The sequence below is a fragment of the Emys orbicularis genome, chromosome 10 (genome assembly GCF_028017835.1).
Source record: "Emys orbicularis isolate rEmyOrb1 chromosome 10, rEmyOrb1.hap1, whole genome shotgun sequence".
Classification (NCBI taxonomy): domain Eukaryota; kingdom Metazoa; phylum Chordata; order Testudines; family Emydidae; genus Emys; species Emys orbicularis.
Genome location: NC_088692.1, coordinates 60562435 through 60578054, shown reverse-complemented (window position 1 = coordinate 60578054; position 15620 = coordinate 60562435). Strand labels below are relative to the sequence as shown.

General features: G+C 40.4%; 1 protein-coding gene across 2 annotated transcripts in view; it reads left to right on the top strand.

The window, feature by feature from the left end:
• TJP1 (tight junction protein 1) overlaps nt 1-10198 on the top strand; it is a 325424-nt gene extending 315226 nt beyond the window's left edge. The window contains exons 27-29 of one of the 2 annotated variants that reach the window (XM_065412781.1): nt 22-239; nt 1741-1824; nt 10104-10198. In XM_065412781.1, the coding sequence (XP_065268853.1) occupies nt 22-239; nt 1741-1824; nt 10104-10198 (397 nt within the window). Of the gene's footprint in view, nt 1-21; nt 240-1740; nt 1885-10103 lie in introns of both variants that reach the window. The other variant, XM_065412780.1, reaches the window with a different exon arrangement.
• Nucleotides 10199-15620: the final 5422 nt, after the last annotated feature.

Genomic DNA, 15620 nt, shown 5'->3' with positions numbered 1-15620 from the left:
ATCTATGTATCTCACATTTAGCCCTTCAGCACTAGAGGATGACGAGGAGGAGGATGGACACACTGTAGTAGCCACAGCAAGAGGTGTTTTTAACAGCAATGGTGGTGTATTAAGCTCCATAGAGACAGGAGTTAGTATAATTATACCACAAGGAGCCATTCCAGAGGGAATAGAGCAAGAAATCTATTTCAAGGTCTGCAGAGATAATAGTATCCTCCCACCTTTAGACAAAGAGAAAGGTAAGAGTTGTCTTTGTATCTTAATATACCATCTAATGTTATTAATTATCTAAGCACTGACTGCAAAACATTGGAAGACATGGTCTCTGCCCCCAAGAAGCTCACCAACTAGAAATACAGAGGAAGTAGTATTCTGTTCAATTATATTTTCAGGTGGGAGAATAATTCAGGGTGTCTCCATTTTGACCATAATTTTTAATATATAAGTATGTTGACATGCACAAATTAAATTTTAATATACTTTGAAAATAATTTTTTAAAATGACTTTCATTGCTTCATTAGCTCTATAGTCCGTGAATGGGTGTATTCTGGTCTGCCAGGTTAATGTTTCCTCACATGATATAGGACTGAAAGCATTATACAATTTATCTTTTTAAAAATAAGTGAAGTGTTAGCCAAATACATTGAGAAAATTTACCTCAAATGCTGGACGTTTCAAAGACCTACTAACAGCCAAATTTTTCTGTCCTTCTTTGCATTATAAAAATAGGCATGAGGTAGAAAATACTCAAGCAAATGAGATTTTTTGACTTGGTTTTCAGACAAGCCAGATGATGCAATCACTGAATGACTATTGCTGTTTCCTAAAACACACACTTTTTACTGTGTATTAAAGTGGCAAGTAGTACAGCATATAACCTAGGAATATCTTTTTATTGTAGTCAGTTTGTTTTTTCAATAGCCACTCCAGAACCTAGACAAATGGAAACTAGTAGTCCTTTAAACATATACTATACGTGTCTCATTTATGTAAGTTAAGGAGAAGTTGTTCTCTCCTTCAGGACTTCAATTTCAGGAATTTACAATTGAGGCACTATATTGGTACTTTGCGGCACAAGATTCAAAGCAACTCTAGACCTATCATCTGAATATGGGTTGTTTAGTTGAGGAGCGTGTTCTCATTACGATCTTGAGCAGCTAAATGCAAAAATAAAAACTCTCAATTCCTTGTACCATGCCTTTTGACTGTTAAGAGAGGGCTGGGCTCTTAGGCAACTATTTGCTAGCTCAGCTATCACTTTCAACAAGTGACTTTTTGGGTTCTTGCTTCAACCCTGTGCATTCCCTTGTCAACACGAAGATGGTTGACATCCTAGTGGATAAACCACCACTAGCAGTAGCATGAGCAAAGCTGTGGTGTTGGCAAGGCACTGAGAGGTTCACATGTTTGTACCTCTGGTATAGCAGCACATGTTTGGAATTATAGGTCAGAAAAATTCTAATGTAGTCAAATAGTCTGGCCTGTCTGGCCCTATGCCTTTCTTTTTGTAATATGATCCAGTCCAGTTGAAATTCAGTGGAGTATGGTAATAGGAAAGGCAACCAGAAACAACCTTGCTGAGTAGCTCTGTTTTATTTTCAAGGCTAAATTTTCATAGGTTTTATAAATTAATTTCTTCACATTTTGCTCTTGTTGGTGTATGAAGAAATATTGAATGTATTTTAAGGAGTACATGTTTCCACTGCTAACCTTTTATTTTTGTTTCTCTTTAACTGTAGGAGAAACGCTGCTTAGCCCATTGGTAATGTGTGGGCCCCACGGACTAAAATTCCTGAAGCCAGTGGAGCTGCGCTTACCACATTGTGCGTCTATGACCCCTGATGGTTGGTCTTTTGCTCTAAAATCCTCCGACTCCTCGTCGGGTATGCTGTCCTCCCTCTGTCCTTTTGGGGCTTTTGGGTGCTATCGTGTAATTTAAGATCACTTGGCTAAAGGTGACAATGTGTAATATATAACTCAATCATTGTATTTGTGTCAGACTCTCCATTTCACTTTCATTACTCATGGTGCAAATTCATGGCTAAAATCGTGGTTGACAAACCAAGATGGTAAAGAAAAATACAGTATTATATTATCTACCTTATCCGTGGTCCGTTAAATAGCATCATACTTTCCACTTTTTCTTCTTCCTTGAGGACTGTTACAGCTGCAAACACTTAAAAATTGTAAATTTGCACTAAAATAAATTGGGGGGAAATGATTATGTACCCCTAATTGGCTTTTATACCGCAAACTCATGTCTTCTGCTTAATTGGCCATATTACTTTGGCAAATTGTAAATTTAACCTCTGCACTCCTAAATCATGACTTATTACATGTTAACTGTTTTCATATTTTCAAGTTGATGCTTACAATCAGACCATTTAAGAAAACTACAGTGTTTGTCTGTAAAAGCATTTTACAGTTCATTCTAATATGGCTGGATTTTCCACACGACTTTCTTGCTTGCTTCCACCTGTTTCACCAATCTCCTTTTTGCACCCAGAATTATGGAGAGAGGCTTTTCATAGTTGAAGTTGCAACCAGGTTTTAGTTTTGTATGCCTGTTCTTTTTTCCTGTATGCTCACTACCACTTTCACCCCCTTACTTGGAACAGAGAAAACATTGTTGGCTGAAATTCTGGATGATCAGTATTAGGCTGAAGTAGAATTTTTATGTAAGTTTCAAGCAATTTCATGAAATGTCTCAAGTTACAGCAATTTAAAAATTAATATCTGCACATTTGAAGAAAGTCAAGGTTTTATTCAGCTACTTTCTAACATTACAATGGAAGGATTTACACCTCTAATGTGTACATATAATCTGTATATAATATTTAAACACAGTACTTATGTATACAGTATTTAAAACAAAATGTATTGTCATTAATGTATCTATACCTGTCAACAATGTGTTGACACTGAAAGATTAGAGCATCAGTTTTGATGGGCATCTGATTTAGAGAAATCAACATTTGGATGGTTTTTATGCTATTATATGCATGTGTTCCGTACATCTACTTAACTGTATGTACATATTTGAAATGTTAAAACATTGATACTTAAGTGGCGGGGACCCAAAAAACACCATCACAACTACATAAAACTTTTTAAACAGCACTCATATTTTGTAACTGAAAAATCTATTCATGAATTTACTTGAAATGAAAGGAGAAACACTAGTCCTCCCAAATAGTAATCAAAACTTCTTTAAGACAGATCATTTTCCTCTCCTAAATTAGCCTGTGTTTCTGTGTGAGAAAGAGAGATAAAGCATATACAAGTACTAACACTTTCTGTATTGGAGTTATAACACAACATTTTATTCTGTTTAACTGAAATGGGATGTATCAGTAATCTTGCTTTTTGAGACAATTTCAGAATTAGGCAATTTTGTCTTCTGATATGTAAGTAGACCATACTGTGTCTTTAAATAAATATTTGTTTTCTCTTTTTAAATTAGCTGGTTACAGGACTCTGATTTTTCAGGTGCCTTTATAGTAGTGGTTTGCAACACTATGGTGCTTTTTCTATTCAGTCTTTTGCTTGATCTCAGCTTTTTGCTTGATCTCAGTTGTTTCCATGTCCTGTTCTTTAAATGAACATTTAATTACATATACTGACCTACTCTCTGCTACACTTAAGTCAGAAATACTTGTATATTATCCCTAAAACATCTGAAATTCTTGGTTAATCTCATTTTAACTTTTGAGTGGAGAGAATTTAAATTGCATCTTTAAATGACTAACAGTACATTCATTTCCTTTTATATTACACTTGTTGCACTGTATTAGTTTGATATTGTACGGTCATTACTTCAAAGGATTTAAATGCCCAAATTATGGGAAAGTAGTCGTATCTTCAACTTGTGGAGTAACAGTTATAGGTTGTATTGGTTAGAATCTAATCTACACCATAGGTGTGTTTTAAAATGTTTTAGATTGCCTCATCTGTGAGATTAAAACCTACCCTTATTACAATCTAATTTTTGACCTTTTGCAAATTTTACAATTTTACAGGTATTTTACAAAGACTCAGGTTTCCATATTGAATGGAATTAATGTATTTACAGAACTGAAAATCCTCCAGCAGCACTAAACTTCTATTTGAGAACAGTTTTAAATAATTAGCATTTGTTGGCTGCAATCAGTTGATTTGTTTTTAAATTCTATAAATACACATGACAACCCTAGGCCATTTTTACTTTTCCCAGTCTCCACATCAGGTGTTATCATTTCAGCACATTGTGTAATTCATGTTTGTTTTCATGGGTTTCTCCAGAAAACAACTGGAATTTACATTTGTCTCCTTTAACACAAAGGTTTGAGATGCTGTATTATGTAACTATCTCCAAATCTTAGGACAGATGTATTTTTTGGCCCATCTTATTGAAATTTTATAGTGCCATTTATCCTTCAGGCTTTAAAGAACACTACTATGTTTATCTCAATCTACCACTGAAATGGTAGAATGAGGACACTATATTTTGGACCAGCAACATCTTGCAATGGTTTATTGGGTGGGGAACGTCTCAAGTTGAAACTGCAAGGGACAATAAGTATAGACTGGAATTAATCTTCTGAGTTCTGTCAGATGACAACTAAGAATAAACCCTCTGTTTTTAAAGAAAATATCACAGGAGCTTTAATGACATATCCGTTGTAAATCTTATCTAAAGTAAATATCAGCAAATTACCATCTCATTAGCACATCAGTGCTTTAGTAAAGTTTCTCCAGAAGATTAGTAGTAGTTCTTCTTTTACTTGCTGCAGACATGTATACCATTTAGATGTGCACGTGCCCAGCACACACAAGCTGTAGAAATTCGCCTAGCAGTACCTGTAGGGGTGGCGCTGCCCTGACCCCTCTCATTTCCTTCTCATTGCCTGAGACTGGAGTTGGAGCACCCTGGGTAGTGTTTCTTCACACTGTCCTTTTTTTCCCTTCTCTGTCTGAGAACTTCTTGTAAATAGTTTAGTTAGTTGTTTTTTAGCAATACCATAGATTAGTTAGGGAATTTAGCAGTAGTTTCCCGGTGGAATGTCTTCACCAGGATTTAAACAGTGCCTTTTATGCGGAGGGGCTATTCTGAATTGTGATATCCACACATGGTGTTCACTTGGCCTGGGAAAGGGGCACATTAAGGATAGGAGCTCCATCTATAAGTCCTTCAAGAAAAGGACACAGATGGCAAGGGACTTGAGACTCAAGCAGTACCTAATGGAGCAAGCCATGAGGCCTATATCAGCATAGGAGATGGTACCAGTTTGCTGATGTTCCTCGGCAGGACTCTGAGGAGGCCTCTAGCAGGAAGATATTCTGTTCCTCTTCCTCAAGTCCTCCAAGAAAAAGGACCAAAAAATCACCTATGTCTGGACCTCCACATCCTACCCCAACACCCTGAGTGTGTCTGAAATTATAAGGCCATATAGCCACATGTATCTACATAGTGCAGCATGAGAGGCTTGTTTGTTGTCCAAGTTACCATTCACTAGACATTCTGGTGCGAGTACCTCCGGAAATACCAAACACCCTGCCGCAGTGGCAGACAATTCAGGACAATGTGTGTCAAGGGGTTCCCTTTGTTGGTGCCATGCCTACAGAATGTGAGTCACTGGTGCCTCCTCCATAAGTTAGGGAGTGCATCTGGAATCATTAACAATTCAGGGATTGTGATTGGAACAGGAAGCGTCCTGTTATATTGATGTGCTGGAGCTTCGGGCAATGTACAATGTGTGGCGGGCCTTTTGGCATCACATTCAGGGAACAACAGTGCACAATACTCATGGACAATATCACTGTGATGTACTATGTCAACAAGCAGGGAAGAGCCCATTCCAGTCAACTTCATCATGAAGCAATAAAATTTTGGCACGTCTGCATCAAAGAAAATATCATGCTAGTAGTGGCTCACTGACCAGGCTCTCAGACTCAGCTGGCCGATCACCTTAGCAGAATCTTTTCGAACTACCACAAGTGGTTACTGAAGAACAGTGTGCTGAGGGCCCTCTTCCAAGAATGCTAGAATGCCTCACAAACGGATTTCATCTGAACTGGGGTCCGAACTAATGTGTGCCTTCCCCCATCCCTCTTATCCCTCAGATTATCCTCAAACTCAAATTGGACCATGCCAAGCTGATCACGATTTTACCAGCGTGGCCGAGATAATATTGGTTCTCCAATCTTCATATGCTATCAGTTTGACCTCCCAAGTCTTTCCATTTTCTCCCTGACCTGTTGACTCAACGTCATGGCCAGAGTGTTCATCCAGACAGTCTACACCTTACCGCATGTATATTGTGTGGCTAGATAAGGAGGACATGCGGTGTTCAGAAGCAGGAAAGTTCTGCTTAGTAATAGAAAATCATCTACGAGGGCCACCTACTTGTCTAAAAGGAAGCAGTTTTCAATTTGGGTGATCTCTAAGGGAATTCATCTCATGTCAGCCCAGATTCAGAACATTTTGGACAATCTGTTGCAGTTGAAATCTTCAGGCCTGGCTCTTTGCTCCTTGAAAGTTCATTTGGCTGCAATTTCAGCTTTCCACTCTCCTTTTTGGGGAAGTCAGTATTTTCAAGTCCTATGGCAAGGAGGTTTCTGAAAGGCGTTGTCTGTCTCTTTCCACCAGTGAAGAAAATGGTGCCATTGTGGAACCTTAATATGGTGCTGAATGCACTAATGGGTTCACCATTAGAGCTACTCATTGGCTCTCCTCTCCCAGAAAACTAACTTCCTGGTAGCTATCACATCCACTAGACAAATCAGTAAATTACAAGTCTTAATGGTCAATCCCCTGTACACCCAGCTCTGCAAAGACAAGGTAATTTTAAGACCACACCCAGAATTTCTGTCAAAAGAGATATCTGTTTTGCCGTAATCAGGTTACTGTGTGACTGGAATCCTCCGGGTAGAACCTGAAACTGTGGGACCATGGTGCATCCTAAACTCTCCTGTCTTGGGTGTCTCCCACAAAGTTATGACAGTGACAAGCACCAACACCCCTCCAGGCAGTATGATCACTCAGCCATTGCCATCTGGAGCCCAACACCCTGCTATATTGCATGAATGCTCCCTGAGCCACTCAGAGAGAGGCAACAGTCCATCTCCCCTGCCCCGCCTTGCACTGCAGAAATATACTGTCTTGCACTGCTCAAGGCTCCCTTGGGCAATGCAAGATCATTAATAAATTTGCCACTTCTTCGTAGAAAAGTGGACATGCACCAGCCTTTGTAATCTGACCTGAGATTCCACAAGCACTTCAACCTAAAACATATATAAAACAGATTTTATTAACTACAGAAAGACTTATTTTAAGTGATAAGTAGCAGGCGTAGAGATCAAAGTTGGTTACCTAATAAATAAAAATAAATTCACAGTCTAAATTCTAACAGACTAAGCAAGATTTGAATCAAACAGACTCTCACCCCACTGTCTGTTACAGGCATCTTACAGTTCTTAATACTCAGACAGAGCTCCTTTCCAGCTTGGAATCAATCTCCCGATCTCTCAGTCTTTGTCTTCTAGATAATCTTCCAGGTATTAAGATGGGGTGGGGAGGAGGGGGAAGAGAGAGGAGAGAGGGCAAGTGATGATGTTACTGTCTCTCTTTTTATACCTTCTTCCAGCTGCGAGAAAGATCCTTGCTGTGATGTTGGGGCCAGGCAGTCTCCACTGCCTGTGTGCACTCTGAGCAGAATCTGGAAAAGTGGATTTTTTTTTTTTTTTTTGATGGGGCATCAACACTTGTCAGGCCATCCTTTGTTGCAGCTGAAAGGCTAGCTGTGGGAGTTTCCCAATCTCACAACATATTTCAGTAGCACTATGACAGGGCGGGACTTGCCGGTGCGGCACCTCCCACTAGTCGCTCCGGGAATTAGCTCAGTCCATGGGGAGCGCCCACTCTTGGTGGTGTCCCGTCTGCGTCTCACCCTCCGTTGGCGCCTGGATCCGCGTTGCTCCCTTCTGTTCATGGCGTCCCCTTCAGGACACTGCCCTCTGGCAGTGCCCCCCCAGTCCGTTCTCACTCCCTTCCGGGGGGGGGGGGTTAACAGCAGTCCTCCACCTGCTGCAGTGGCCACCTACACCCCAAAGTTTAACCCCTTCCGTCAGGGGTATGGTGTAGTCCAATATGGGCACTTCCCACAGCCAGGTGCAATATAAGGGGGAAGGGGGGGGACCCAGGCCCACCCACTACTCTGGGTCCCGACCCAGGGACCCTCTAGCGGCAGCCTCCCTGCCCACCTTTTCTCCCCTCGCTTGCTGTCCGCTCTCGCTGGGTCACTTCCCCTCTGACCCTTTGCACCCTTTAGGCCCTTCCCTCAGGGCCTGCAGCCTGGCACTCCCCCAGTGCTGGTCTCCTAGCTCAGGAGACAGACCTTCCCTGTTGGAAGTCTGGGAGAGACTGCCTGCTACTCTCCTAGGCAGCCTATATCTAGGGCTGAGCCTGGCCCTGATTGGCCACCACTTGCTCAGGCCTTCCCTGATTGGCTGCCACTCAGTGCAGCCGCTCTTGCCTGCCCTAGCCCAATCTCTCATAAGGGTGGGGCAGCCGCCCCCCACAAGCACATGCAGCAATACTTCATAACTTCACATACAACGATAGTACATACAATCCAACAGAATATTAGTGTTCAACAGATCAAGACTTTTAAAATGATACCTCACAAGGTGATATGATTGATATGTTGTACCAAACATATCAATCATATCACAGTGGTGAATATGGGGGCTCCAGGATGCTACTTTGAGGTAAAGTGTGTCACACTTTCTTACTTGTATTTTTTCCCCCAAATCATATTTGGGTGCAGAAGAATGTCTTAGACGTGAGAAGGTATTTGACATTTTATCCGGAAAGGATAAACCATTTCGTTCTTTACCTCGTCTATTCATATCTTACATTGAGTGGATGAAAGGACAATTGGTTTCCGCTTAAACCATTTCTAAATGGATATCTATATTACTACAACTTTTGGAGTGGCTTAGATTATGTCCCCAAGCTCAAGCAACATCAACAGCATTTTTTAGAGATGTTTCCATAGTGTATATCTACAGAGCTGCAATGTGGTCTCCAGTGAACGGCCTTTGTTAGACATTATGCTATCACCACAGTATCAAGGACTGATGCAAACTTTTGGGAAGGCAGTTCTGCAGTCACTGTTTAAATAGACTGAGCCCCACCTCCTCATTAAACGGCTTGAGTCACCTGCGTGGCATACATGTCTGCTGAGATTTGAAGAAAAGATGGTTACTTACCTGTGTTGTAACTGTTCTTCTTCAAGATGTAGATGCAGACATGTATTCCACAACCTACCCTCTGTCCCCTCTGCAGCTGAGTCCCCAGCCTAAGGTTTGGTGTGAAGGAACTGAGCGGGATGAGGGTAGCACCACCCATATATAGTCAGGGGAGGGACCATTAAGCAAAGGGGCACAAGCATCATCCCTACTGATACTGCTAGGCCTATTTCTCTGGCTTTGGTATACTGGGCATGTGAACAGCTGAGTGGAATACATGTCTGCATCCACACCTTGAAGAACAGTTACGACACAGGTAAGTAACCATCTTTTTTCAGTCAGTTATATTGCACTACTGGTATACTGTGTTCAGATAAAAAATTACTCTTAATACAAAATAAAGTTCCCACTACTTCATAGCGAGTAGAACAACTTATCTTGAGTTTTGACTTGTCTTTGTTAAAATTATGAAACTGATTCTTGAAGGATTAGTTAATGTAGCCTAGTAAAATGTCCTAATTTTCTGTTTTTTTTTTAATACAAAAGTCCTGTGAGTATCCAATATAGATTAGTTTTGATCATTTGAAGGGAAAGCACTATGTTGGTGCTGCTGCAGAGCAAATCTGTTTTGTATGTACAAAAGTCCTTGAGTACGACCAAGTCTCTTTTGAATTACCACAACAACAAGCAGTTTACTAAATTAAAACTTTACCATCCATGGACTCTTTCTGAGTAAAATACAAACTATACTTTTTATTGCAAAACGTGTTGCTTCTGAACTAAAAGGTACTATCCAAAAACATGGTTCTTTCAAGATGTACGCTGTTTGACGTTGGATTCTAAACACCAACATTGTGTTTTCCTCCCACAGGTGACCCCAAAACTTGGCAGAACAAGTCTCTTCCTGGAGATCCAAACTATCTTGTTGGAGCAAACTGTGTCTCAGTCCTAATTGACCACTTCTAATCCTTAAATTAGCTGACTGAGTAAATAATGTGAAACTGAGATGGACCTTACATATAAACTGAATGACTCTATCAAGTATTAATGGAACTTACTGTTTAAGCATCTTGCTTTAACTAACAATGGTTAGCAAGTACACTCTTGAACCATGGTCAGAATACATGCCACAAACAGGAAGTATACTATGGAAACAAGGTGGGGTTCTTGTGGGTTCCGAATGTTGGGGTTTTTTTGTTTTGTTTTGTTTAAAATGGACACAGCTAGTGTTTCATTGTTAAAACTTTAAAGTATCAATGGAATATATACAGAAGAATTGAATTTGGTTCATAGTCCACTGGTTGAACTACAGAATTTGGCATTTTTATTTTTTTTTAACTTGGGGGTGGGGGTGGTTTGGTGGGTTTTTTTTTTTTAACTTTTGTGTTAAAATACACACTACTATATTTCCATCTCTGGTTTTTAGATGGCTCTTTTGGTGTACGTGTCCCATAAAGTAGCGGTAAACTTTTGACTAGCACAACTTAGATGTTTTCCTCTACTGTGAGGAAAAGCACGTCTACTTACTGTACATGAAAACATTGTTACTTTTCTTTGTCATGGGAAAGATAGAAAGCATGTGAGATGACTATGGTTCAGTTGCCTCTGTGGATTTGTAAATTAACCAACACATTACTACAGACATATTAACCAGCAGGGATGCCTTACCCTCATGTTTTTAATAGTCTTAGTTCTCTGTATTACTAAGTTTGTATGGCTTTTGTGCTTAACTAGATAATATATCATGAAACAGATTGATAAAGTGACTTATTGTGAACTTGCTGGTTTAGAGAACAAGTATTGTTTGTGTTGATCAACCAGAAGAGAGCCAGAAGAAAATGATGGTATGTTTTCTGCTATGCATTTGAAAATTTATAGATGTTATAGAATGCCTGTATATAAAGCGTGCATACCACTTTTGTTCTTGGTTTGTAAATTAACTTTTATAAGCTTTACCTTTTTATATATAAATATATATAAAAACAAAACAAAGTTTCTTAAGGATATCTTTGTATTCTCATACCTTTTGAGCCTTGAACTTTGACATCTGCAGCAATAAAGCAGCATTTCTACAATATACAAACAAGGACATTTTTTTTAAATGCACAATGTTGTTACCTTTTTAAGTGCTGCATTTGAAGAATATAACTCGGAATTCTCTAGTTTGATTAAAATCTTGAAAAATATCCCTACTGTAATTTGTGATAAGGATGCTATACTATGTGCCCTGAAATGTATTTTTTTACTAATAGACAATTTATTATGGCACATCAGCACTACTACTGTTTAGATAATATACCACTGCATTCTGTTAATCAGTTATTAGCTATTCAGGTGTGGCTGATTTTTTCTTTGCAGTTATTAAAATTACACATTTCTAAATATACAGAATAAAATTGTTTTTAAAATAATAAAGGATATTTTCAGTATCTTATTGTTTCCAAAATGCATTTATGTGCATACTTCCAAATCAGTTTAGTTTCTGTTGTAAGGACCAGATTCTGACATCCTTACTCATGCTCAGTAGAACTTTATTTTGGGAAACTCCCCATTGAATAGTCTTAACTATTATAATAAAACCAATTCAAGGTGCAATTGTGGTGTGAACCCACTGGGGCTACTCGAGAGTAGGATATTACTCGAAGCAAGTACAAGTGGCAGAATTATGCCATGAATCGCCATGGGTAAATTAGGCTCTTTATTGTATCAATTACATCTCTACCCCGATATAACGCAACTCAATATAACACGAATTCTGATATAACGCGGTAAAGCAGTGCTCCAGGGGGGCGGGGCTGCGCACTCCGGCGGATCAAAGCAAGTTCGATATAACGCGGTTTCACCTATAACACGGTAAGATTTTTTTGGCTCCGGAGGACAGCGTTATATCGAGGTAGAGGTGTATGTAAATTAGTTTCTAAAACATGCTGGCAAGTTAGCAAACACATTTTCATTTCCTAAGATCTATTCCAAAACTTAAGGGAATTGTCCTATAGAGGCAAAATCCAATATAGGGCTGGCACTAGAAGGTCCTCAATAACAGGATGGCCGTGATACTATAGGCTTACAATCTATTGTATGTCTAAAACCAAAAGTTTAGAATAGGATTTACACTAAATAAAAGCCAACTGTCCCTTGGGTACATTTAGGATAAAAGACAAATCATGCCCTTTGGTTGCTCTAAATTGATTTAAATAATACCCGTACACAAACTTAATGGGCTCTATAATGTGCATAGTATTTTTCTGGCTTAAAACTTAAGATATTTCACTAGAATTACATTGGCAGGACTGTCACTTGAATGTTCGGTCACTGATGATTGAGGTATAGTCTGATTCTGTAAGGCCGTGCCTAAATTCTGGAAGTACTGTTAAAAATCACTTTGAAATATGGCTTATAAACCTGAAGCGTTTCCATTTTAAGTTTGTTCTTACTGGATAGATAATTAGCAGACAGCAACATACCTCAAGACTTTTGTGCATTAGAAAACACCTTGCTGATACTTGCAATGGCTCAGTTGAACTGTTGTGTCCAAAGTAGTGTAAAATGTGTTCAGCATATCTAAACACCGTATTTTCTCCAAATGTTTCAGTAGTTGCATCTTGTGGGTACCTGACCTGTGCGTTCCCATAGTGGGGTTTGTGGGAGTTGGAACCCGGAGTTGAAGAAATGCTGTAACAGTTTTTTAATGTGAACTGTAAACTCCCAAAATATAAATTTACAGAAGCTCTCCAGAAGCTCAAAACAATAAATTAGTAATTTAAGGAGAATACAAGACATTGCAAATCTAGTGAAGACCCGCTAAATTGACTGCGACTCCAGTACTTCACTGGAATGAGAAGCATAAGGTAAGTCGATAGAGTTTCTCCCATCAATCCAGCACGGTTGAGATACAGCAGTAAGTGGACAGAACAAGGAGTAATGGTCTCAAGTTGCAGTGGGGGAAGTTTAGGTTGGATATTAGGAAAAACTTTTTCACTAGGAGGGTGGTGAAGCACTGGAATGGGTTACCTAGGGAGGTGGTGGAATCTCCTTCCTTAGAGGTTTTTAAGGTCAGGCTTGACAGAGCCCTGGCTGGGATGATTTAGTTGGGAATTGGTCCTGCTTTGAGTAGGGGGTTGGACTAGATGACCTCCTGAGGTCCCTTCCAACCCTGATATTCTATGACCTAAGCTATGTTGACTCCAGCTATGTTATTCACGTTGCATAACTTAGGTCGACTTAACCCCATAGTGTAGACCTGCCCATAGGTGCATCTACCCTGGGGGGGTTGTTGGCACAGTTATGTTGGTCAGGACTGTGTGTGATTTACAAAAAAAACAAAACAAAACAAAAACACATCCCTGACTGACGTAGTAATGCCAATATAACCTTCAAGTGTCTGCATGTATTTGCTGTCTTAGGGCTGGTCTACACTGAAAATTTCCATTGGCATAGCTGCATCTCTCAGGGGTGTGAAACATCCACACTCCAGAGAGATGTAGCTCTGCTGAACTAACCTCCAGTGTAGACCGTGCTAGATTGATGGAAGAATTCTTTTGTTGACCTAGCTACTGCCTCTCGGAGATGGATTAACTACAGTGACGGGAGAGTGTCTACACTGAAGCTCTACAGCTGCTGCTGTAGCCCTTTAAGTGTAGACAGAGCCAGTTGTAGGGACTGAGGCTCTTGTTTCTCCATGACAGCAAGTCAGCAGGCTGCAGTGACCACTTTAAACTTCCTGCTGAAGATTAATGCTTTATGGAACAACCTGTGCTTTTAACACTTGTTCCTCCCCTTCCCCCTAACTTGCAGTCATGTCAGAGGGAACAGGAGGGAAGTCCTTGACCTTGAACTCTTTCTCCTTTACTGTGGGGCTAATGACAGGGGCTGCTGAGCAGTACAAGCCACACTTAGCACCCCCTTCTGGCAATGAGATAATGGCCAGCTTTCCTCTTGCCTACAGCACATCAGGCAGTTGCTAGTTTCTGTCATACCTGAATTAAGTTGGGGGGAGTGTAAGACATGTGCTTGCTTCCCTCCAACTAGAGATACATTGGAGATACAGGAGGTGAAGCCAGAGGTCAGGTGTAGATAGATGTAAAGGGATGTAAGAAACAGGGATGGGGTGGGGTAAAAAGGTGGGGACAGGGATAGATGAGAGAAGAGAACCACAGCGGTGGGTAGGGACTCTAGGGTCACGAGATGGGGCACAGACCCCATGCCACCTGAGTCAATGTCTGGATTACCTTGCAACATATCTCTCCCATGCCTGGCCCAGTGTGGCAGTCAACATTAGTAATCGCCCTGGAGAGTATCTGATCTCTACGTGGTAGCACCGGAGGTTCAGCAGTATGTGGCACATACAGCCTTTTTGTGACACTAAGAGGTTTAGCCATAATTATCTCTAGTGATTTGGAGTCTGATTTGTACAATTACAATGTAGCCATAGGCATACTGGAGCTACTCTACCCCAAATACTGCAGCCAACTATTTGTTCAGTTTCCAACAGGGCTCTGCTGGCACATGCAAATTGGCTGTTCTTGCAACAGAACTACATCTAGTCCAGGGGTAGGCAACCTATGGCACGTGCGCCAAAGGCGGCATGTGAGCCGATTTTCAGTGGCACTCGCACTGCCTGGGTCCTGGCCACCGGTCCGGGGGGCTCTGCCTTTTAATTTAATTTTAAATGAAGCTTCTTAAACATTTTAAAAACCTTATTTACTTTACATACAACAATAGTTTAGTTATATATTATAGACTTAGAGAAAGAGACCTTCTAAAAATGTTGAAATGTATTACTGGCACGCGAAACCTTAAATTAGAGTGAATAAATGAAGACTCGGCACGCCACTTCTGACAGGTTGCCGACCCCTGATTTAGTCCTTTGTCTGAGGAATCGCAGCAGTTACTCTCCCAGCTCATAGTATTTCAGGACAAGGATATCTATAATCCGCTTTTCCAGTCTTTCAGATGTGCGCTGCTGTGGTGCTGGCCCACCCCACTCCACTTTCTGCCTCGTAAGTAAGCAGAGGGGGCTTTACTGCTGCTGCTGCAAGAGGAGGAGAAAAATTTTGACACAAAGCTCAACATCTCTATCTATTGATGAGCTCAGCTGGAATGCCTCTTCTTGAATCAGCCTGAAGGTGACCGCACATGTTTGGTCATCTGACATTTTTTTAAATAGGTTTTAACTGTTTTCTTTTCTCTGCATTGCTGCAAGAATCCTCCTAAGTCAGTCTCTTTTTTCCCCCTCTCACTGTTCTTATCTTCAATGAGGATGTCTGCAGTTATTTTCATGCCAGACAGCTCTTAAAATGTCTTGAGTTTTTGCTGAAACACCTCAGGTACAGATAGGGCTTTTTCTCATTAGAATGCACAGTCATCTGTAATGACTAAGGAATGTTAA